We start from the raw sequence: 25,359 nt of genomic DNA on the forward strand, positions 1-25,359 counted from the left end.
TTCAAAGCTATGGATAGTGTTCCAAGACTTATCATAAATATAATTTCCCTTTTCCAAGGTGACTCGACAGCGGGGATCCAGCATGCACGCCCAACCTCCACAAATAGCCTACCCCCCACCACCATACCATCTCCACTCAGCCCACTCAGGATTTCACATAATGGACAAAAGGTGTCTAATTATGGCTAATTAGAATGAATGCAAGCAGGTATCTCATTACTTGCCCAGATATTCTGTTGACTCACATTTTTAATTGGTACATTCAAAGAAACAGTACGCAAAGTCAGGGTGGAGTTAGGAGATGAATGTATTCATTTTGGTCTAGAATGAACAGCCCAAAGCTAATGCACAGAGCAGGTAACAGGAAGTGTTAAACATTATTTCATTGCCCCTCCCCATTGTAAATATAGCCAAACTTGTGGAAACACCTGGAAAAGTGTCAAATCGTTAATTAAGAAAGCAGATCCATTCATAGCTTTATCCTTTGTCTCCTGACAGAAAGGCGTATTCCAATATGGTCAAGGCTGTCAAATCGATTCCTATTTGAGACTTATAGTAAACAACCGAAGCATACACAGAGAAAAGGACTGGATTTCATTTTTTATTTGCATTCAGTTACAATTTTCCTCTGTAAATCCTTTCTCAGAAAACTGAGGTGAGTTAAGAAATCGGTTTTGTGAGTTTGTTCCTATGACAACTGACCCAATACACACCTTTTGTTAGTACATGGGGGACGGACGTGTGTAACTCGTCTGCACACTAAAAGACTTAGCCAGAAACAGGCTTCTGAGAACTGATTAACATCTTCCTGGTAGGTATTACTTATTACTTTGTAGTAATTCAATCCAAGGATTGATTCATGGCTGTTAATAACAGAGCAAGTTATCCCAACGACTGTTCACTTACGCCACTGTTTCCATGGTAATTGAGAACATACAAGCACAGGTCAGTCTCATTTACAACCACTGACATATCTGCTTTATGCTCAAGATTAACTCAATTGATGTTCACAATGTACAGTCGTGGCCAAAAGTTTTGAGAATGACACAAATATTAATTTTCACAAAGTCTGCTGCTTCAGTTTGTATGATGGCAATTTGCATATACTCCAGAATGTTATGAAGAGTGATCAAATGAATTGCAATTAATTGCCAAGTCCCTATTTGCCATGCAAATTAACTGAATCCACAAAAACAAACATTTCCACTGCATTTCAGCCCTGCCACAAAAGGACCAGCTGACATTGATTCTCTCGTTGATAATAACACAGGTGTAAGTGTTGACGAGGACAAGGCTGGAGTTTACTCTGTTATACTGATTGAGTTCGAATAACAGACTGGAAGCTTGAAAAGGAGGGTGGTGCTTGGAATCATTGTTCTTCCTCTGTCAACCATGGTTACCTGCAAGGAAACACGTGCCGTCGTCATTGCTTTGCACAAAAAGGGCTTCACAGGCAAGGATATTGTTGCCAGTAAGATTGCACCTAAATCAACCATTTATCAGATCATCAAGAAGTTCAAGGAGAGCGGTTCAATTGTTGTGAAGAAGGCTTCAGGGCGCCCAAGAAAGTCCAGCAAGTGCCAGGACTGTCTCTTAAAGTTGATTCAGCTGCGGGATAGGGGCACCACCAGTACAGAGCTTGCTCAGGAATGGCAGCAGGCAGGTGTGAGTGCATCTGAACGCACAGTGAGCCAAATATTTTTGGAGCATGGCCTGGTGTGAAGTACAGACTGATATTCTGCAAAAGGTACAGGGATTGGACTGCTGAGGACTGGGTTAAAGTCATTTTCTCTGATGAATCCCCTTGTCCGGAGAAGACAAGGTGAGCGCTACCATCAGTCCTATCTCATGCCAACAGTAAAGCATCCTGAGACCATTTCTGTGTGGGGTTGCTTCTCAGCCAAGGGACTGGGCTCACTTTTGCCTAAGAACATAGCCATGAATAAAGAATGGTACCAACACATCCTCTGAGAGCAACTTCTCCCAACCATCCAGGAACAGTTTGGTGACGAACAATGCCTTTTCCAGCATGATGGAGCACCTTGCCATAAGGCAAAAGTGAAAACTATGTGGTTCGGGGAACAAAACATAGATATTTTGGGTCCATGGCCAGGAAACTCCCCAGACCTTAATCCCATTGAGAACTTGTGGTCAATCCTCAAACGATGGGTGGACAAACAAAAACCCACAAATTCTGACAAACTCCAAGCATTGATTATGCAAGAATGGGCTTCCATCAGTCAGGATGTGGCCCAGAAGTTAATTGACAGTATGCCAGGGCGGATTGCAGAGGTCTTGAAAAAGAAGGGTCAACACTGCAAATATTGACTCTTTCCATCAACTTCATGTAATTGTCAATAAAAGCCTTTGACACTCATGAAAGGCTTGTAATTATACTTCAGTATTACATAGTAACATCTGACAAAAATATCTAAAGACACTGAAGCAGCAAACTTTGTGAAAATTAATATTTGTGTCATTCTCAAAACTTTTGGCCACAACTGTACGTTACAAGTCTTAATAAATCAGGATCCATAAACAAGAGCATGCAGTGTAAAACAGAGAAACCTGGCAACAATTTTTGACAGCTTTAGTTAATACAAAAGACTTGATAGATTTGAGTGTAAAGAAGAATGTGGAATTTGCTACGTGTTGAGGGTTCATTCCTAACTAGCAAAATACAAAAGTTGACAGGTTATGAGAAGTGGGTAGAAACAAAGCAAAGTTTGTTAAATTGGTTCAAGTTAGACAAACTTGGGAGAACTGAAGAAAGCTTTAATTTGGTCAGGTGGCAGAGAGGGTGTACAGGAAAGAAAAGGCAGATGATGTGTACAGGTGCTGACGGATATCTATAGAATAATTTATGGTTGGAATTGTCACCAGTTGCACGATTATGAGTCACAGTTATAGTGGTCATCAAAAGGGAGAGTCACATTTTTAGTTTTGAATTCAGATTCCAAACACCAGGTATTCCATGTCTGAATCATTCCTGATTAGATGGGAGAAATGGGGGTCTACAGAGTAAGGGGCTTAGAACCCTTGGACCATCCATTAAAGAACAGATCAAACAGGATTACCATTCTTATTTCAAATTGAATTCAAATAACCATGACGACTGTGTGACGTTGACTGACCTCAAAGAGGGGCGTCAAAATTCTACATACGGCATCGTTTCGCAGAAGATTAAAACAGAAAACACATTTAAACACAGTTAAATGTTACTTGTGCTGTTTAGTTTCCAAGGTAACAAGAAGTGTATATTTAGAGTGTACAGAACGAGGCAGAGGGGAAGAAAAGTGTTGAACCTCTTGATGGAGCAATTACAAATAGACAAAGTCCAATAGCACAGATCAAAACACCTCATCTGTTAACAGTTGGAGGAGAAGGCTCATGAACGAAACAGTCATCCGCTCATTCACCACCACTTGTGACACTTGAGTCACTTGGTATTTAAAGACATTACTGATTCATGCAGTGCAGTACACATTCGGCCAAAACTACCTAGGAAGTTGTTATCTCATTGCTGGAGTATACAGACATCAGTGAGGGAGGTTAGTGCCTACATCCGTTGATCTGGATACTCATCAGTCGGTTGGAGGCAACATTGTTCTGATGAATTAATCAGTCAAAAGAGCAAAGACATTATGGGTTCAGCCAATGGGGAGAACTGAGGAAACTCAGAATTCAAGACAGAACTGTTACTGTATGCAACGTTGTCAGCTCAGCCATAAAGTAATGCAGTACAAATTGAGTGAGTGAGTGAGAGACTTTTTGTCTTCCGTGTCTCTGGCTTCAGCCTAGGTTGAAGATACCCAGATTAGAATATTTCTAAAAATAAACAGATTCATGGGATCAGCGCCGTTGCTAACTAGCATAGCTGGCCCCTTTGTTTTCTGATTATTTCTCATTTATGCAAATAGTTATGGGATATTAGAATCCTTATCTTAACCTTTGTTATCTTCAACTTAGGCTTCAGCACAATTGTATTTCCTATACTTCAAAAATGGTACACAAATCACTTAAACTAAATGAAATAAAAACTCTGTGCCAACACACAGTATACTACGAACTAAAGAGCACATGCCTACATGGATTGTTGACTGTTAGTGCATGGCAGTTAAATACCAGTCAGCCTCAGTGTTCCACCATTAACAAGGCACTTGTTCTGTATGTCACCCAACCGACACCAGTGAGACTGTGCCTGGATATGATCAGTATGGTCGTGTCTGACGAAGACCAGCCTGGTGGTTCTGTAGTCTAGTTAAAAACAAGGAGGATTTAATTGGTGCAGGTTGAGGCCATGTTCCAGAGGGTTATTGTTTGAATGCTGCCCTGAGTTTGGCTGAGCGTCCCCGTGGATTCTCCAGTACGTCTTCTGCCTGTGGCATCAGCACCCCTCTCTGCAGGTCAACCCAGTGACCACTGTCCTTTTCCCCACCCTTCTCTTCTTCCTCCTCCTCTTCCTCCCATCGCTGGACTCTCTGACGGACACTCCGGCGGGGTGGGGCACCTACATCCTCTCCATGGAGAAAACGCTTTACCAAGCGGTCCTCTAGTGAATGGAAGGTCAGCACACAGAGGCGGCCGCCAGGTTTAAGCACTGTCTGAGCAGTGCAGAGTCCAGCATGCAGTTCATTCAGCTCATCATTGACAAACATACGCAGCGCCTGAAATGTCTTGGTGGCAACGTGTGAGGGTCGCTGAAGCCGATCTTTGCGGGCATAGAGAGCGCTGGCAGCAAAAGATCCTAGAGACAAAGAAATGCTTTTATTTTAAATAAATCAAACAGTTGACATGAAGCATTTATATAGCGCAGGAAGCATGTTATTCGTCTTGAGAGCAGCATACCTGAAATGTTTCACATTCTATCCAGGAGACACGTGGTTCTCAGCAACAGACCAAAAGACTCTCAGCTCTCTAATGACGCTTAGTTTTTAACCTAACTCGCAGTCTGAATAAGCCCCAATCATAGCCACATTTTCCCATATCTTGTCCAGGCTGCAGCTTTAATATGTGATTGACAATGACAGTAAGTAAAACCTGTAAATAAACAGGTGCAGTGCCTTCCTGGCTGCTGAAGCGCTGCTCTGTTTCCTATCTGGAGCTTTGGTGTCCCATGTACAGAGTAATGCCAGCATTGACGTAGGACCCAGCCCATGTGTGTACGTGAGAGGAGAAGACCTGGAGGGCGGGAGAGAGAGCGCGGGGGGAGGAGAGGAGAGAAGAGAGAGAGCAAGAGATAAAGCAAGAGAGAAAGCAAGAGAGAGGGGGAGAGAGCAGTGTGGCATTTCTCTCCTCCTGCGTTAGACAGCACTGACTGTGAGTCACCCAGCAATCAATAGAAAACCTGCGCTGCGGCCGTGGCCCAACCTCACCAAGTTGTTCTCTCTCTAATTCATCTTTCAAGGGTCCCACAGCTAGAGTGCATGAGGGAAAAAAGCAAAGATGCCACAAACAGGCAGACTGGGAAAGCTAACACAAATCTAGCTTTATCCAAACAATCTCATTGATCAACTGAACAGGCTGAACAAATAGCATTGCCAAACAGACACCAAATCCTCCAGACCTGTTGGAGGCAGTGGAGTTCTGAAACCCCTCTGGAATGTGGTGGTTATTCCCATTTTATAAGACCAATCACTTTGTCTTCATCGCTAATGGATAAATAATCATCTAAAAATATGTTTGTCTAATGTTATTTGCTACAACCCTGACATAAAATCTGGAAGAATTACAAAAAAGCTTAATTATTAACAAATAATTTAGTCTAAGAAACATAAGAATGCTCTTGTTTAAATACATTTCTTAATAATAATAATAATAATATAATAATATATAAATACATTTCTTCTCCAGGTGATGTTACCCCTGGTGATTGTCTGGTCCGAAGGCTGACGTGATGGACTCTGTCTTGCTATGAAATGAAAGGGTATCGCTGAACTGTATGTTATTTTCCATCTCATTTGTTTCTATAAAGAGGGTCAGGGAAAGGCATTCACTTCACAATAATATTACAGCAATTACTTCTCAATAAGGACAGTACTGCACTGTGGAACAACACACCACTAAAGATAAGGGATCCAAAGTACATGGCTTCATTTGGAGTCCTGGAAGAACCATTCCTAGGCAGCCATACGCTGCCTGTTTATGTACAAGAGTATTTCAGACTGATGCTTGATTATTAGTTCATAAATCCTGTGTTCTATAAAGCAGTGAGGCACTTGAGGATGTATTACATCATTAATATTGTCAGGGCTTGAGGCATGAGTGCAACGGACTGCTCGTGAACTCTCCATGGAGCTTGGGCTTGTGCCGTGGTGATGATTCGTTTCTGTGAGCTGAAACCACCGCCTCATTCACAGTCTGTGGTTAGTGAAACACCACCGCCAAATGTCACCAAGTTGCAGACACCATGACGAGGATAGAAAACATTCTCTCAAATTGACTTAGAATTCACATTAGAATGTTATTCTTTTGAGGTTGTTTAACCCTGGAAAAGTGTGATTTAGAAATCAACACAGCGTTGCAATTCTAAGGGCGGTTCATTTGTAATGGAAGAAAACTAGGGTGTCCATTTAGCTGGGCAAACTTCACACTGACACAATGCATTTATTGAGAGGCAAACAACCATTACTAACCGCATCCGTCACGTGAGTGAATGTTGAGTTGAAAGGCCACACACTCCTACAACCAGTTTCGTTATCCTCACTAGCTGTGTCCATCACCATATCAAGGATGTGCCTGTTCACTCTGCTGCGTTAACTCTCAACACCGTGAGTCCATTTGAGATGCATTAGTGGTTGGATGCACCACTCTGACCCAGTGAATAACAGAGCCTTTATGGCAGGGGTAGACAACTAGATTCATCCGCGGGCCTATTTTTGTCGGAACGGATGGTCAGGGAGCCGGAACATAATTAGAATAATTTTACACTGCAAATTGACCACACCTTAACCTAAAAAGAGATTGTTATTTTCAAATACAATCATTTCATACCTTGATTACATTGAGCCATGACATATATATATATATATATATATATATATAAAACTTTTTGTTGTTGTTGAGAATTAAACACATTTTTAGCTGAATTCCTGGATATTACGGTCTGATTTGACAAAATAATGTATTGCTGACCCCTGCTATATGGGCTAAATGGATTGCTCTCCATAATAATATGTTAGGAGTTCTTTAAAAAAATATATGAAAACATTTTATGGGCCTCAGTCAGCCACAGCTGTGTGGGTTTACACAAAAGAAGGAAGAGAGAGACAAGGGGATGTATGGAGGGAGGGAGGGAGTGAGTGGGGGGAGCAAAAGGCTCTCAAGGTACCTGTCATTATGGTGTCTCAACACCTTCAACATTCCAACCACCACTGCTTAATTTGTAACAAAATAGATGCTGGGGTGCAAGGGATAGGGGGTAGGGAGGACTCATTAGGCATTACTGTTGACTCTGGCAGGGAAGGGGTTGGGCGACAATCGGCTTAGAATTAATATATTGGAGCCATAACTGAAGCAAAACTGCATGATTGTGTTATGCAAATGTATGTAAGCTAAACACACACAATTAATTATAATAGTCTAATATTTGATTTGTTAGTGGATTGTAGATTTTGTTCATCATACCCCGAAAATATTTAGTTGTATTCATATCAATTTTTATAACCTATGGGTTGGTTAAGTCATATTTATTTGACTGGTTTGTCTATATCTGTTGTGTTTTTCTCCTCATGAAATCAGATCCATGTCCTTTAGCTAGCTCTGCTAAAGAGGTTAATAAACAGATGAATCAAATTCAAATTTCGGAATTACGTTCAGTACAATTAACTCTGAATGGCTCTATTGAGGCAGGAACTATTTGAATTAGTACGTCACTACATTTTCATAATACAGGTGAATGGAAAGGAAATGTAGAAGGCAGGTCTACTACTCCTTATAGAAGAGCTGCAGGGCTACTACTCCTTATAGAAGGGCTGCAGGGCTACTACTCCTTATAGAAGGGCTGCAGGGCTACTACTCCTTATAGAAGGGCTGCAGGGCTACTACTCCTTATATAAGGGCTGCAGGGCTACTACTCCTTATAGAAGGGCTGCAGGGCTACTACTCCTTATAGAAGAGCTGCAGGGCTACTACTCCTTATAGAAGGGCTGCAGGGCTACTACTCCTTATAGAAGAGCTGCAGGGCTACTACTCCTTATAGAAGGGCTGCAGGGCTACTACTCCTTATAGAAGGGCTGCAGGGCTACTACTCCTTATAGAAGGGCTGCAGGGCTACTACTCCTTATAGAAGGGCTGCAGGGCTACTACTCCTTATAGAAGAGCTGCAGGGCTACTACTCCTTATAGAATAGCTGCAGGGCTACTACTCCTTATAGAAGAGCTGCAGGGCTACTACTCCTTATAAAAGAGCTGCAGGGCTACTACTCCTTATAGAAGAGCTGCAGGGCTACTACTCCTTACAGAAGAGCTGCAGGGCTACTACTCCTTACAGAAGAGCTGCAGGGCTACAGGTAGCAAACACATTGTTGAGCCCTGGCTCAAAACAAGCTCTTCACCCCAACATGGACAAACAGTCTGGAAGGCTTCCTGTCACTGTAGTCTATGAGGCTTAAGAGATCTGCCTTCTGATCTAAGTGTGCCTGCAAAAAGGTAGAGAGATGGAGAGAGAAAAAGAAAGACCCGTCCAATAAATCTATAGCACACTATCATTTCGGTCCTGAACACCCCCAACCATTGCGCTACAAAGTGTGCCCCCTTACACAAATACAACCTCCCCTCCCCTCCGCCCACATGGCATTCTTCCCTAGGCAACGGTGTCACCAGCAGCCTAGCTGACCCCTGGGACCCGCACGAGTCAGGACCTCTTGGATTGATTGGAATAAAGATTGCTGGTGACTCGCTCTGCTCTTCAAGAGATCAAACAGCTGTCCTCCCTCACACCTGTTCTCCCTGTGTGACGCACGTAGCGCCTAGCTCCGTAACAGCCATTGAGAAGACCTCTCTTTCTAGCTCTCAGAGGGAAGCAAAAAATATATATTTTTAAATGCATTAAAAAATGATGATACATCCTCAATGTGTGCATGAGTGTGTGTGCATGTGTGTGAACGAGACGGGCTGCGGGGATGGGCATAAAATAAGACAGGGTGGGAAACGAAATCAAAAGCAACAAATGGGAGGAGGAAGATGGGAGTAAGGGAAGGGAGAATGGGGGCTCGTGTGAAAAAGAGAGGTAGTCACTCTCTCTTGTCAGAGCGGCAGCCGCACCCTACGCATCTCACCGCCTTATTACTAGTAATCTCATCAGGAAAGGGGTGCGAGAGGCATCCAAAATCCAGACAGGAGAGGATGATGCTTGAGATTAGAGCCATCGTGATTTTCCCCTAGACAAATAGGTCCCACAGGGAGACGGGGGCTTAATATTTCCCTACCGTTTCTGCACTGAGCCTCTAAGACGATGTAGGGAATTAATGAGGGTACCTGCCACCACGCTGGCCAGCTGCTGTGTCCGGGTGATGGGGTAGACACTGCGTGCCTCCACCATGGCAGAGGCTATTTTCCTGGCATGCCTCTCCTCCCCATAGGCAGTGAGGATGGACGCAAGCGCCTGTTGATCTAAGGCGTTCACAACGTCAGCGGCGCAGGGCATGTCGGGGTACCTACGCACAAAGAAGAGCCCAATTAGGCTGCTTGACGTCACGTCCTTGCTGACAGCGGCGAAGTCCGACATATCTCAGACACAGCTGAAAACCTCTGTGGCTAACAAAGGAGATGTAGCCAGTGGCAGAGCCATATGTCTATATTTGCCAGTTCATTTGTCTCCATTTACTCATCGACAGGTTCTCGGTACATCTCGTTAGAGAAACATACTTAATGTGGATAAAAATACACCAAAGTGTTTGGAGGGAAAGACATTTAAAGCTTTAGATTAATAACGTGCCAATGATCATACATATCATGTGTTGTTTTAGTTTGTGCTGGAAAACATGCAAAAGGTTATGTCAGAGGAAAAATCAACGCTGACCTCTGCATATTAAAATTCCACATACGCCTCAACAGATTGGAATGCATAGAAAAGGAGCAGGCACACAAACATCACCTGTACAGTAGATCTTGAAATAGACAGTGTAGACTACTTTCTACAGTCGGAAGTTTACATAGACCTTCGCCAAATACATTTAAACTCAGTTTTTCACAATTCCTGACATTTAATCTTAGTAAAAATTTCCCGTCTTATGTCAGTTAGGATCACCACTTTATTTTAAGAATGTGAAATGTCAGAATAATAGTAGAGAGAAACATATATTTCAGCTTTTATTTCTGTCATCACATTTCCAGTGGGTCAGAAGTTTACATACACTCAATTAGTATTTGGTAGCATTGCCTTTAAATTGTTTAACTTGGGTCAAACATTTCATGTAGCCTTCCAAAAGCTTCCCACAATAAGTTGGGTGAATTTTGGCCCATTCCACCTGACAAAGCTGTTGTACCCGAGTCAGGTTTATAGGTCTCCTTGCTCGCACAAGCTTTCTCAGTTCTGCACACAGATTTTCTATATGACTGAAGTCAGGGCTTTGTGATGGCCACTCCAATACCTTGACTTTGTTGTCCTTAAGCCATTTTGCCAGAACTTTGGAAGTATGCTTGGGGTCATTGTCCATTTGGAAGACCCATTTGCAACCAAGCTTGAACTTCCTGACTGATGTCTTGAGATGTTGCTTCAATGTATCCACATAATTCTCCGCTCTCATGATGCCATCAATTTTGGGAAGTGCACCAGTCCCACCTGCTGCAAAGCACCCCCACAACATGATGCTGCCACCCCCGTGCTTCAGTTGGAATGGTGTTCTTCGGCTTGCAAGCATCCCCCCTTTTCCTCCAAACATAACGATGGTCATTATGGCCAAACGGTTCTATTTCGGTTTCATCCGACCAGAGGACATTTCTCCAAAAAGTACAATCTTTGTCCCCATGTGCAGTTGCAAACTGTAGTCTGGCTTTTTAATGGCAGTTTTGGAGCAGTGGCTTCTTCCTTGCTGAGTGGCCTTTCAGGTTATGTCGATATAGGACTGGTTTTACTGTGGATATAGATACTTTTGTACCCGTTTCCTCCAGCATCTTCACAAGGTCTTTCGCTGTTGTTCTGGGATTGATTTGCACTTTTGGCACCAAAGTATGTTCATCTCTAGGAGACAGAACGCGTCTCCTTCCTGAGAGGTATGACGGCTGCGTGGTCCCATGGTGTTTATACTTGCGTACTATTGTTTGTACAGATGAACGTGGTACCTTCAGGCGTTTGGAAATTGCTCCCAAGGATGAACCAGACTTGTGGAGGTCTCCAAGTCTTGGCTGATTTCATTAAATTTTCCCATGATGTCAAGCAAAGAGGCACTGCGTTTGAAGGTAGGCCTTGAAATACATCCACAGGTACACATCCAATTGATTCAAATGTTGTCAATTAGCCAATCAGAAGTTTCTAAAGCCATAAAATCATTTTCTAGAATTTTCCAAGCTGTTTGAAGGCACAGTCAACTGAGTTTATGTAAACTTCTGACCCACTAGAATTGTGATACAGTGAATTAAGTGAAATAATCTGTCTGTAAACAATTGTTGGAAAAATTACTTGTGTCATGTACAAAGTAGATGTCCTAACCAACTTGCCAAAACTATAGTTTTAATGACTCCAACCTAAGTGTATGTAAACTTCCGACTTCAACTGTATAAACTTGAGATCTGCCATATGAACAATTATTGAAAGAGGTTCATTGGTCATTTCAACTCGGGTAACAGAACAAGGGTAATATAATAAATATTTTTTTAAAGGAATATTAATGACAATAAAATGCTTTATTGAACTTAGTACAATTGTCATACCTTATCATAACCTAAAAACAAAGGATGTTTTGCTCCCTGTCTGTTTATACTATCATAAGAGACAAAAATATGTAGCTTCAAATAGTGTTTAAAATACATTACCTTTGAGGTTCCTCAAATGGGGTAAAAATAAACCACATAATTGACCGAGATGGGTTTTTACAGTGTAAATGGGTGGTAAAGATAAAGAACAGATGCAAGCCCTAATATATTGTTCATCTACAACAGCAAGAGTGACTCATTCATTCATCAAACACTAACATGATATACTAGTTCATGAACCACTCTGCTTTGCTACTGTGAGCTGTATCGATCATTTTGCTGCTGTAAGGGTTGGCTGATGCGGCGGAATCCTACCGATTATACAATAACAATTGCTGTTCCTCTCCGCAGAAACATAATACCTGTCAATTTGAAAAGCTCATGTCAAATCACTGTCCTCGGAGGCAAGGATAGATTGATAGACTACAAATTCCAATGTGCATATATATATATATACACACACACACACACAGTGGGGCAAAAAAGTATTTAGTCAGCCACCAATTGTGCAAGTTCTCCCACTTAAAAAGATGAGTGAGGCCTGTAATTTTCATCATAGGTACACTTCAACTATAACAGACAAAATGAGAATCCAGAAAATCACATTGTAGGATTTTTAATGAATGTATTTGCAACTTATGGTGGAAAATAAGTATTTGGACAATAACAAATGTTTCTCAATACTTTGTTATATACCCTTTGTTGGCAATGACAGAGGTTAAAAATGTTCTGTAAGTCTTCACAAGGTTTTCACACACTGTTGCTGGTATTTTGGCCCATTCCTCCATGCAGATCTCCTCAAGAGCAGTGATGTTTTGGGGCTGTTGCTGGGCAACACGGACTTTCAACTCCCTCCAAAGATTTTCTATGGGGTTGAGATCTGGAGACTGGCTAGGCCACTCCAGGACCTTGAAAAGCTTCTTACGAAGCCACTCCTTCTTTGCCCGGGCGGTGTGTTTGGGATCATTGTCATGCTGAAAGACCCAGCCACGTTTCATCTTCAATGCCCTTGCTGATGGAAGGAGGTTTTCACTCAAAATCTCACAATACATGGCCCCATTCACTCTATCCTTTACACAGATCAGTCGTCCTGGTCCCTTTGCAGAAAAACGGCCCCAAAGAATGATGTTTCCGCCCCCATGCTTCACAGTAGGTATGGTGTTCTTTGGATGCAACTCAGTATTCTTTGTCCTCCAAACACGACGAGTTGAGTTTTTACCAAAAAGTTCTATTTTGGTTTCATCTGACCATATGACATTCTTCCAATCTTCTTCTGGATCATCCAAATGCTCTCTAGCAAACTGCAGACGGCCTGGACATGTACTGGCTTAAGCAGGGGGACACGTCTGGCACTGCAGGATTTGAGTCCCTGGCGGCGTAGTGTGCTTTGTTACTTTGGTCGCAGCTCTCTGCAGGTCATTCACTAGGTCCCCCTGTGTGGTTCTGGGATTTTTGCCTACCGTTCTTGTGATCATTTTGACCCCACGGGGTGAGATCTTGCGTGGAGCCCCAGATCGAGGGAGATTATCAGTGGTCTTGTATGCCTTCCATTCCCTAATAATTGCTCCCTAATAATTGCTCCCACAGTTGATTTCTTCAAACCAAGCGGTGCAGGTCTACAATTTTGTTTCTGGTGTCCTTTGACAGCTCTTTGGTCCTGGCCATAGTGGAATTTGGAGTGTGACTGTTTGAGGTTGTGGACAGGTGTCTTTTATACTGATAACAAGTTCAAACAGGTGCCATTAATACAGGTAACGAGTGGAGAACAGAGGAGCCTCTTAAAGAAGATGTCTGTGAGAGCCAGAAATCTTGCTTGTTTGTAGGTGACCAAATACTTATTTTCCACCATCATTTGCAAATAAATTCAATAAAAATCCTACAATGTGATTTTCTGGATTTTTTTCTCTCATTTTGTCTGTCATAGTTGAAGTGTACCTATGATGAAAATTACAGGCCTCTCTCATCTTTTTAAGTGGGAGAACTTGCACAATTGGTGGCTGACTAAATACTTTTTTGCCCCACTGTATATACAAATAAACATAATATATATATATATATATAAATATATATATATATATATATATAAATATATAAATATATAAATATATAAATATATATAGATATATAAATATATATAGATATATAAATATATATAAATATATATATAAATATATATATAAATATATATATAAATATAAATATATATATAAATATAAATATATATATATAAATATATAAATATATAAATATATAAATATATAAATATATATATAAATATATATAAATATAAATATATATAAATATATATAAATATAAATATATATAAATATATATAAATATAAATATATATAAATATATATAAATATAAATATAAATATATAAATATATATATATATATAAATATAAATATATATAAATATATATATAAATATATATATATATATATAAATATATATATAAATATAAATATATATAAATAATATATAAATATATACACACACACACATACCTATGGGAATAAATTGTTGACCCAAATGACTTTCCTCTCATGCCAGTGACAGAAGCAGGGAAATAAAATTTCCCAGCATGATGTAGGAAGGAGATGCCGTATGTGTGTTGAGGAACACATACTATGTTAGAGTAACCTGGGCTGGAGGTAGTTCAATGTATCCTCCAGACACACAGGCCTATATCATTACTATTCACTGATACTACCCTATAATACATAGTGATGGACATCAAATGACAATAATGCTTTGTGCAACTTGTGGCGAAATCGTGCACTGAGCCTTCACCGTGCACTGCCACTTTAAGAGCGCATCAGCAGTGTAGGGGTGATTATGCGTGGTCCCACCTGTCTGCATCCATCCTCATGTCCAGAGGGCCATCCTTACTGAGGGAGAATCCTCTCTTGGGACAGTCCATCTGCATGGAGGAGCAGCCAGCATCCAGAAGAACAGCATCCACACTACCTGACTGCAACCTCAGTCCAGACAGCAGGGCTCCCAGCTCACTGAAACGCCCCAGTAACGGGTGCACCCGGCCACTGGGGGAGGGAGGGAGGGGGGGGGACCTTTCATCAGATAATTAAATGTCAGGAAAGAGACATGGAGAAATGGGTACAGATTATGTAAACACATTCAACACAGGTCAGAAATACTGTACAAGAATTTGTACAAAAACTCCTGTTGACTCTTCCTGTTTGTTATGAATGCTAATGAGACAAATAAAAAGCACTATAAAAACCTTTAAAGCAAAAGGGGTGGACAGAAAAAGTCACCCTTTCCTTGCTGTTCAACACCTGTTTCCTCTGGACCCCATCCCCATGCAAATCCTTCCTGTACAACACACAGCCCTGTACAAGACACAGCCTCCTGCCTCAACACACACACAGCCCTGTACAAGATACAGCCTCCTGCCTCAACACACAGACAGTCCTGTACAAGACACAACCTCCTGCCTCAACACACAGACAACCCTGTACAAGACACAGACTCCTGCCACACACACACAGCCCTGTACAAGACACAGCCTCCTGCCTCAACACAGACAGCCCTGTACAAGACACAGCCTCCTGCCTCAACAGACAGCCCTGTACAAGACACAGCCTCCTGCCTCAACACACACAGCCCTGTACAAGACACAGCCTCCTGCCTCAACACACAGACAGCCCTGTACAAGACACAGACTCCTGCCACACACACAGGTAGTGGGATCTTCCAATCACGGTCATGCATTTTTCATGTGACCTTTTCAGATAGTCAGCAGAGATGATGGCTGGTGTGAGCTAGAGGGGCAGCCATAAATCAGCCTGAGGGGTCACCCAACACTGGCAGACAGAAAGGGAGAGACAGAGGTGAGGTCTTACGACACCACACCAACCTGACATATAACGTCTTCCACATCTCAGCACCGCAGACAATTGCAATCCCTCCGCATCTAACATCCACTAATCTCCTCTCAATAGTCTTGTAGAAATAAAAGAAAAGACCCCCATTGCGGCAATAAAGATATAATAGCAGTGGCCATCTCGATAAGGTCTCTCCCACTAACGGCTTAGCAAGGGGCGTTACCAAGCAGCCCTTGGGGTCCTTGTGTTTATACACCCACTGACGCTTGAGAGACCAAAGGTTGAGTGCAGCATCTCGCCCGCGCTGTCAGGCCAGGGCTTTTCCTTATCATGCTCTAGAAGTTTTCCATTCTTCGCTGCAGTCATTAATATGCTGTAAAATCTATAGCAAGGCATTCTCCACACCCACGTGCTTCACAGACCCGTCCACCCCCTCCCGGTCCCATCTCAACAGAGCAGTGCCCCCAGACAGAGCAACCATGCCTACTGTGTACCAACACAGTATACAGTAAGACCTTATGTCAATATGCTGAGAATTTATGGTTTCTGCAGCTCAATGGTTTAAGACCATTTTTATCAATCAGGACTCTTGATGCATTTCACTCCCTTCAGAGACTGAAGTCCCCTAAAAAGTTACATTGAGTATAAAATGTAATAAAGTGTAGGAAAAATGAAGGGATATCATATTATCCATACATTGTTTCATGGACATAAAATCTAAAATGTACAAACCTTTGTAATCCCCCTAATTCAATTAAACTTGGTTACCATAGTAAACAACACAGTGTGTGGAGATACATTTAATTTCATCCAGGTAGTTGACTTGTTCAAATGCATCGTAAGGTTTAATCATAAACTTGATTTGGTACAGATGGTGTCGTGTCAACTCTTCTAGCCTCCTCCACAAATCTTACATTGTCTTCAGCAATAAGGCAGGCAGGCAAGGAGAGGAGGTGGATTAAGTAATGAAGAGACAAAGACCCTAACAAACTGTTCTTGTAGTAGTTATGGCTAAAAACGTGTTGAACTACAAAAATTATGATAGAGCTTTCTTAGTAAGGGATTTTAATCTATGGGCTTTATTAATTGATAATTGCAAGAGATGAGACACTGACCAAGTGGGCAATTTCCTTATCATTAGTAACCATTTTCAGTTACTATATTTAAGATCCTGGTTCTTTTTTTCTACACACCCTCAGCTATGCCGGTTGAACTCCCCAACACACTGAGGAGGCTCCGATGCTCTGTTTCTGTGAGTCACAGGAGGATTTAAGAATATGCAAAACAGTTATAATGTTTTTTATTGATTAACTTCTTTATGTGGCTTAGACACATGGTTGGATATATAAATGCCTTATGTAAGGTGTTATATTATTAAACATGCCCAGTTTCAGAAGTGTGTGTGTGTGTGTGTGTGTGTGTGTGTGTGTGTGTGTGTGTGTGTGTGTGTGTGTGTGTGTGTGTGTGTGTGGTCCAAGTATAGGCTTATAATTGCTTTAGAGAACTGATCTATATGTAATTGTGCAACCCACAACATTGACATCATTCTTAACTTAGAACTGAATAAAAGGTTGTTGTTGTTTTAAATGCCATCTCCCCTGGCCCACCTACAACATGTTAAATGATTGAAGAGAAGGCCACATTGGGGCATATGGTGGATTGAATGACCTTAAGTAATGCTGGACAATGCCCTGCCCTGCTGAGTGAGGTAACAGGGCTCCAGGCAGGGCAACCTTGTTAAAAAAATTAAATGATTAACTGTTTATTGTTACAACCACTCTCCTTCACGTGCATGTGTCAAACTATGGCACTCTTCCCTCTGGACAAGGTAGGCCCCAATGCCCCAGGGAGGTGACTGGGGTTACTGTCCTGCAAAGAGCGCCATTCGTCAGATGAGATGTTAACACTGAGGCTCTGACTGTCTGTAGTCACTACAACTTCCATGTCACATATCACATTAAAAGGTGTTTTGGGAACTGCTTCCATTTAAGTTCATTAGGGTCTTCAGGACGTGTGAAGATTGGCCATTAAACGGCAAAACTTCTGTCTTTCTTAATCAACACCCTGTTCCAATTTCTGTCAAGGTTCTCCACAAGTGCTCAGCTTGCATCTATTTTTGCTACTTGCCCCAGAAAATGTCCCCAGTTGTCCACAAATGTTATAAAGAAATCCCTTCCCCTGTCTGTGTACTGTAGGCCAAGTATTGGTGGTAGTATTGGTGCCCTATAGCAGGACCTTAATAAAGGAACAGAGCTTTGAGCTGCTGCAGTCTTCTTCATATGAGTGTCTGTCACCTGGTTATCTGGGTTTGAAGTAGAGCAGATAAGGGTTTGCCTACACATATTCTGTCATTGTAAATAAGAATTTGTTCTTTACTGACTTGCCTAGTTAAATAAAGGTTCAATTAAAAAATCATTAATAATACAATTCCTTTGTTGGTTTGTTTAATCTTTGAAGCACTTCCTCTGACGGATGACAGATGTACAGTACGGATGTACTGTGTAAAGATTGTGTCCCTTGTTTTCCATTTTCATGACTGTAACCTGAACACATTACACAAAAATGCACTATTTTCAGCAGCACTTGAAAACACACATCCCAACGCCCCATCTTGAGGTAAAAGTGCCTGGAGTCCTCACCTTTGAGTGCTAAGCGTGTGTGTGTGTGTGTCCAACGTGACGCGCTGCTTCTCCACAAATCAAGTCTGAAATATTCCCCAGTGCTGACCTGCTCAGCTCCTCTATCTGCGTCACTAAGGCCTAAGACAAGATGCTGATTGATTGCTTTCAGCAGGGGAGCAGTGATGAAAATATCTACAGGACATGAAAAAAGAACACACAAAGTACCACCGGCGAAAGATGCTTGTGTTTGGTTTGGAATGTGAACTTAAGCAACCTCAACTCTAGAAGTTTAAACTAAACTTGAAAATAAACAAATTTAGCATGAAGTGTTTAAGATGTAAGCCTAAGACTAAAGAGAGTTAGAGCTACGTAGATTCTCAGTAGAGTGCCACAACTCATGTCGTTTCCCCTTTCTTCTCCCTGGTAGGCCTGTTCACTAGATGTAACCCTAGGAGAGTGGAATGGTGTCTAAAGTAAACATGATAAATCAGGTTATTTACTAAATGCTAATCACCCCATGCAAATCACTGACACACAGACACCAATCACTAGTAACTGACTTTCTCTTTTCCCCCCCAGATGTGGCTTTTGTCAATTTTCCACCTAAAAGTTCCACACACATAAAGTACGTAAGTAACAGCAATAAGAAAGATATCGCTGGTAATAGACTAGTGCGTAGAATCTCCACAATATTGTCACACTCAGAATAGAGAATTAAGTCTCAACATTAGGGCCTGGACAATAACAGTATCAATACTCAGTGTCGTGGCAAGGAAACAAAACACAAAGCGGATTTACCTTCTTTAGGAAAACCGCCCTAACTGTGGAAACAAACAACACAATGTCATTCAGAGTTACATGTATTGATTTTCCAAGCTCAAGCACACACTATTTCACATACAGCAGGTTTATAAAGGACCAAAGACTTTGATCTGCTTCGCGTTTCCATTTTTGGCAAGGAAAAAAATATTGCGATACTGGTATCGTCTCAGGCCTTCTTTCATTTTGATTTTGGCACAAATGAAAATGTGCAACTGATTTGCCCATTGCTTGATGTTTCAGCATTGTCTCAATGAAGAGTTCAGCATTCAACTAGCCATGTGTGACATGTACGCACAGTTACAAGCCTGATAGAGTTTGCGGCAGGCTTCATACCATAGTAATACAGATGAAGCCTGAGTTGGAATCTGAAGCTAATTGAAGCTGGTTAGCTTTAGAAAACCCTGAGTAGATCCAGCTTCCTTCGTAGGATACCCCTCAGACCACTGCAACCAATGTGAAAGTTGTCAGGGCGTCTACTACGCTAGAAAATCGAACTCTTCCTCTGGGCACTAATCTAAGCAATTACATAAGTGCAGATTCACATCGCTCTTCAATAGTTTGCATCAAGGCTGTACTTTTTGCAAGGCAAAAGAGAAGTGAAATCAGTGAGGATAGAAATACGAGAGAGAGAAGAGAATGCTCTCCAGCCCTGTTGTGTGGAGGCATTACGTGGGCTGCAAGGGTCTTTTATACAGGCTTCCAATAATATTAGCTAATTGCTAGATTTCTCTGGCTTCTCTCAAATCGTGAGTGGAAGGGTTTATAGCTGGGGTATATTGCTGCTGACAGAATGGCGTACTCTGATTTTCTCTCTTCCGTCACATCCCCCTCTCATAGTCACGTTGGTGTAGCAGACATTCCCCCCCGAGAGAGGTTTCCCCGGAATCTACGTAAAAGGATTCCTACCCACGCCATGGTCTTAGGAACATCTCATTTTCATCCTCCCTCATGCACTCTCGCTTGCTCTCGCACACACTCTCTCCCTCATTATTAAACACAGTGGCCCGGTGTCTCCCTCCTCTCTCTTCGAAGTTTGCTGGGCTCTCCTCTCTCTTTACCTCCCACTCACCGCTGACGGAACCTCAGTGGGAGGCAGCATCTCCCTCACACTGGGGCCGTGGGCCTCTGTTCTGACAAATGAGACACCAGGCCCACCAGCTAAGCGTGGGGGGACTGGGTTTAAGTCTCCCTGACACAATGGATGTGGATGGTTTGTGAAACGAGGGGCTTTAGCAGCAGTTACTCAATGATTTGCTTTCTTTCAGGGTTTGAAGGTTGGCAGGGAGGTGGAGAGGGTTGGGAGCTGGGATGCAAAAGGCTGTATCATGATCTAGCTAACCTTCAATCAAAACTATGATCCATAAATTGTTGACTGTATAACTTTGAGGGAAAATAACCCACATAACAGCATTAACAATGCAAGCACATACCAATCACATTCGGCAGTAGAGATATTGTGAATCAGACTTCATTAGAGTGTCTATTCTGTTTTGTAGTCTCACTTCAAATAACTGCCTCTAAAGCATGTATATATTAATCATAATGTAAGCAGGTACAGTGAAATTAATTGCATTGTAGGTAGCCTACACAATTTACAATGACTTTTATGTTACTGCATATTAAGATGTGTTAAAGGGATCCTTTGGGATTTTGGCAATGAGACCCTTTATCTACTTTCCCAGTCAGATGAAGTCGTGTATACCATTTTTATTTATTTGTGTCTAACGTTAGCACAATTTGTAACTAGTTAGCAACTTCCTTCATACTGCACGCAGAGACATAAAAATGGTACCCATAAGTTCATCTGACTCTGGGGAAGAAGAAATGGCCTCGTTGCCAAAATCCCAAAGGATCCCTTCATGTTCATTGACATTTCTACATGCAGATTACATTTGCAAACAAATGTATTTTGACTTGCAAATCTGTGAAATATGTGACTTAAGTACAATGTATAGCAATATTATACATACCACTGTAATTATTATAAAAAAGGCAATCACCTGTGTTCCTTGGCCAGCTGTTGAGCTAAGCTGAATGCTGTGGGGTCTCGGTCTAGGGCCACGACTGTCACCTCAGGAGATGCCCTCAGGATGGCTTTGGTGTGACCTCCACCTCCAAAAGTCATGTCCAGAACAACCTATGGACACAGACAATAGGTAGTCTGATGTCAAGGACAGTGCTTTCAGAGGCCTTACAATGACAACACTCTATCAATTAGCCTATACATGGTCCTCATTTCTAAGGTGATTGCTCAGAGAATGATTAGTTAGCATACCTCAATTCCTAATGCACTATTACACTATGAAAGACTAAATAATCATGAAATGTCCAATAATATAATTGCAATTATATTATATATTATTGCCATTGTATTAATTGCTATCATGCACTTAAACATAGTTGTGAACATTTGAAGAACCTTTTAACCAACCGTACTGTTTGAGTCTCTTTTAGTTGTCACAAAACACACAACAGCTATCTAGATAGACAGTTCTCCAATCGCATCAAAAAGTCAATTGTTTGGTCATCCTTGCCCCTCTTGAAAGATCTTTGTCAACTCAGCCTGCCGTCCAAGCTACACCCCAGCCCCAAATTCCCTGGACGATCTAAGCTACACCCACACATCACACAATATGTGTCCTGATAAATAAAAATGCCACTGAAAAATAAAGACTTACCCCCAATAGCACCTTGTGAAAAATGTACAATTAGTTTGACTGCCAATCTCTTTCTGGAGTTATAAACTCAGCCCCTGCACATACTTTATCACGAGCCTTCTCGGGTCTCTACTCCTCCCGTTACGGGGTCTGAGACGCCGAAGCCTCTCACCATTAGCTCTGACAAATTGAAAACCCTAGTCATTGGCGACTCCATTACCCACAGTATCAGACTTCAAATGAATCATCCAGCGATCATAGACTGTTTACCAGGGGGCAGGGCTACCGACGTTAAGGCTAATCTGAAGATGGTGCTGGCTAAAGCTAAAACTGTCGAGTGTAGAGAGTAGAGGTCGGACGATTATGATTTTTCAACGCCAATAGCGATTATTGGAGGACCAAAAAAGCCGATACCGATTAATCGGACAATTTTTTAAATTAAATTTGTAATAATGATAATTACAGCAATACTGAATGAACACTTATTTTAACTTAATATAATACATCAATAAAAATCCATTTAGCCTCAAATAAATAATGAAACATGTTCAATTTGGTTTAAATAATGCAAAAACAAAGTGTTGGAGAATAAAGTAATAGTGCAATATGTGCCATGTAAAAAAGCTAACGTTTAAGCTCCTTGCTCAGAACATGAGAACATATGAAAGTTGGTGGTTCTTTTTAACATGAGACTTCAATATTCCCAGGTAAGAGGATTTAGGTTGTAGTTAATATAGTATTTATAGGACTATTTCACTCTATACCATTTGTATTTCATATACCTTTGACTATTTGATGTTCTTATAGGCACTTTAGTATTTCCAGTGTAACAGTATAGCTTCCATCCCTCTCCTCGCCCCTACCTGGGCTCGACAACAGCCACCCTCGAAGCATCGTTACCCATCGCTCCACAAAATCCGCAGCCCATGCAGAGCAAGGGGAACAACCACTCCAAGTCTCAGAGCGAGTGACATTTGAAACGCTATTAGCGCGCACCCCGCTAACTAGCTAGCCATTTCAAATCGGTTACACCAGCCAGTTGATAGGCTTAAAGTAATAAACAGCTCAATGCTTGAAGCACAGTGACGAGCTGCTGGCAAAACGCACGGAAGTGCCATTTGAATGTATGCTTACGAGCCTGCTGGTGCCTACCATCGCTCAGTCAGACTGCTCTATCAAATCATAGACTTAATTATAACATAATAACACATAGAAATACGAGCCTTTGGTCATTAATATGGTCGAATCCGGAAACTATCATCTCGAAAACAAAACGTTTATTATTTCAGTGAAATACGGAACCGTTCCGCATTTTATCTAACGGATGGCATCCATAAGTCTAAATATTCCTGTTACTTTGCACAAACCTTCAATGTTATGTCATAATTATGTAAAATTCTGGCAAATTAGTTAGCAACGAGCTAGCCGGCCCAAACTGTTGCATATACCCTGACTCTGTGTGCAATGAACGCAAGAGAAGTGACACAATTTCACCTGGTTAATATTGCCTGCTATCCTGGATTTATTTTAGCTAAATATGCAGGTTTAAAAATATATACTTCTGTGTATTGATTTTAAGAAAAGCATTGGTGTTTATGGTTAGGTACAGCCGTGCAACGATTGTGCTTTTTTCGCAAATGCGCTTTTGTTAAATCATCCCCCTGCGTTGCATCAATTATATGCAACGCAGGACACACTAGATAAACTAGTAATACCATCAACCATGTGTAGTTAACTAGTGATTATGATTCATTGATTGTTTTTTATAAAGATAAGTTTAATGCTAGATAGCAACTTAACTTGGCTTGTACTGCATTCGCGTAACAGGCAGGCTCCACGTGGAGTGCAATGAGAGGCAGGTGGTTAGCGCTGTAAGGTTGCAAGATTGAATCTTGGCCTGTTGAGGAGTGACGGACTTCATCCTAGCAGGAGGGGTGCTCTCATCTTATCTACGAATAGAGACAGGGCTCTAACTCCCCTAGCTCCACAATGAGATAGGGTGCAGGCCAGGCAGCCAGGTCGGCCAGGCAGGCCAGGCAGCTGGCAGGCTGTTAGCCAGCCTGCCAGCTTAGTGGAGTCTGCCACTAGCACAGTCAGTGTAGTGAGCTCAGCTATCCCCATTGAGACCGTGTTGGTGCCTCGACCTGGGTTGGGCAAAACTAAACATGGCGTTGTTCGCCTTAGCAATCTCACTGGAATAAAGACCTCCTCCATTCCTGCCATTATTGAAAGAGATTGTGATACATCTCAAAATAGGGCTCCTTAATGTTAGATCCCTCACTTCCAATGCAGTTATAGTCAATGAACTAATCACTGATCATAATCTGGATGTGATTGGCCTGACTGAAACATGGCTTAAGCCTGATGAATTCACTGTGTTAAATGAGGCCTCCCCTCCTGGCTACACTAGTGACCATATCCCCCGCGCATCCCGCAGAGGTGTTGCTAACATTTACAATAGCACATTTCAATTTACAAAAAAAGTTTTCATCTTTTGAGCTTACATTCATTAAATCTATGCAGCCTACTCAATCACTTTTTATAGCTACTGTTTACAGGCCTCATGGGCCATATACAGCATATCTCACTGAGTTCCCTGAATTCCTATAGGACCTTGAAGTCATGGTAGATAATATTCAAATTTTTGGTGACTTTAATATTCACATGGACCCACTCCAAAAGGCTTTCAGAGCCATCATCGACTCAGTGGGTTTTGTCCAACATGTCTCCGGACCTACTCACTGCCACAGTCATACTCTGGACCTAGTTTTGTCCTGTGGAATAAATGTTGTGGATCTTAATGTTATCCCTCCTGGACTATCGGACCACCATTTCATTACGTTTGCAATCGCAACAAATAATCTGCTCAGACCCCCAACCAAGGATCATCAAAAGTTGTGCTGTAAATTCTCGGACAACCCAAAGAATCCTAGATGCCCTTCCAGACTCCCTCCACCTACCCAAGGACGTCAGAGTACAAAACTCAGTTAACCACCTAACTGAGGAACTCAATTTAACCTTGTGCAATACCCTAGATGCAGTCGCAACCCTAAAAACAAAAAACATTTGTCATAAGAAACTAGATCCCTGGTATACAGAAAATTACCCGAGCACTAAAGCAAGCTTCCAGAAAATTTGAACAGAAATGGCGCTACACCAAACTGGAAGTCTTCCGACTAGCTTGGAAAGACGTACCGTGCAGTATCGAAGAGCCCTCACTGCTGCTCGATCATCCTATTTTTCCAACTTAATTAAGGAAAATAACAATCCCCTCCAAAAAATTGATACTGTCGCAAAGCTAACTAAAAAGCAGCATTCCCCACGAGAGGATGGTTTTCACTTAAGCAGTGATAAAATCATGAAATTCTTTGAGAAAAATATAATATAAATATACGTTTCGGACACCTCTTTAAATCTGCGTATTCCTCTAAAGCTCAGTTGTCCTGAGTCTGCACAACTCTACCAGGACCTAGGATCAAGGGAGACAATCACGTTTT

The 25,359-nt window shown here is 41.7% G+C and overlaps 1 protein-coding gene across 2 annotated transcripts in view; it reads right to left on the reverse strand.

Annotated features, from left to right (window-relative positions):
- Nucleotides 1-581: 581 nt before the first annotated feature.
- The window catches only part of mettl15 (methyltransferase like 15), a 60,143-nt gene continuing 35,365 nt past the window's right edge, over nt 582-25,359 (reverse strand). For both annotated transcript variants that reach the window (XM_052483735.1, XM_035739468.2), the window contains exons 3-6: nt 21,206-21,342; nt 14,767-14,958; nt 9,477-9,655; nt 582-4,747 (exon numbers count right to left, since the gene is read on the reverse strand). In XM_052483735.1, the coding sequence (XP_052339695.1) occupies nt 4,314-4,747; nt 9,477-9,655; nt 14,767-14,958; nt 21,206-21,342 (942 nt within the window). In that variant the 3' untranslated portion in view covers nt 582-4,313. The remainder of the gene's footprint in view (nt 4,748-9,476; nt 9,656-14,766; nt 14,959-21,205; nt 21,343-25,359) is intronic.

This window comes from Oncorhynchus keta, chromosome 2 (assembly GCF_023373465.1).
Source record: "Oncorhynchus keta strain PuntledgeMale-10-30-2019 chromosome 2, Oket_V2, whole genome shotgun sequence".
Lineage (NCBI taxonomy): Eukaryota > Metazoa > Chordata > Actinopteri > Salmoniformes > Salmonidae > Oncorhynchus > Oncorhynchus keta.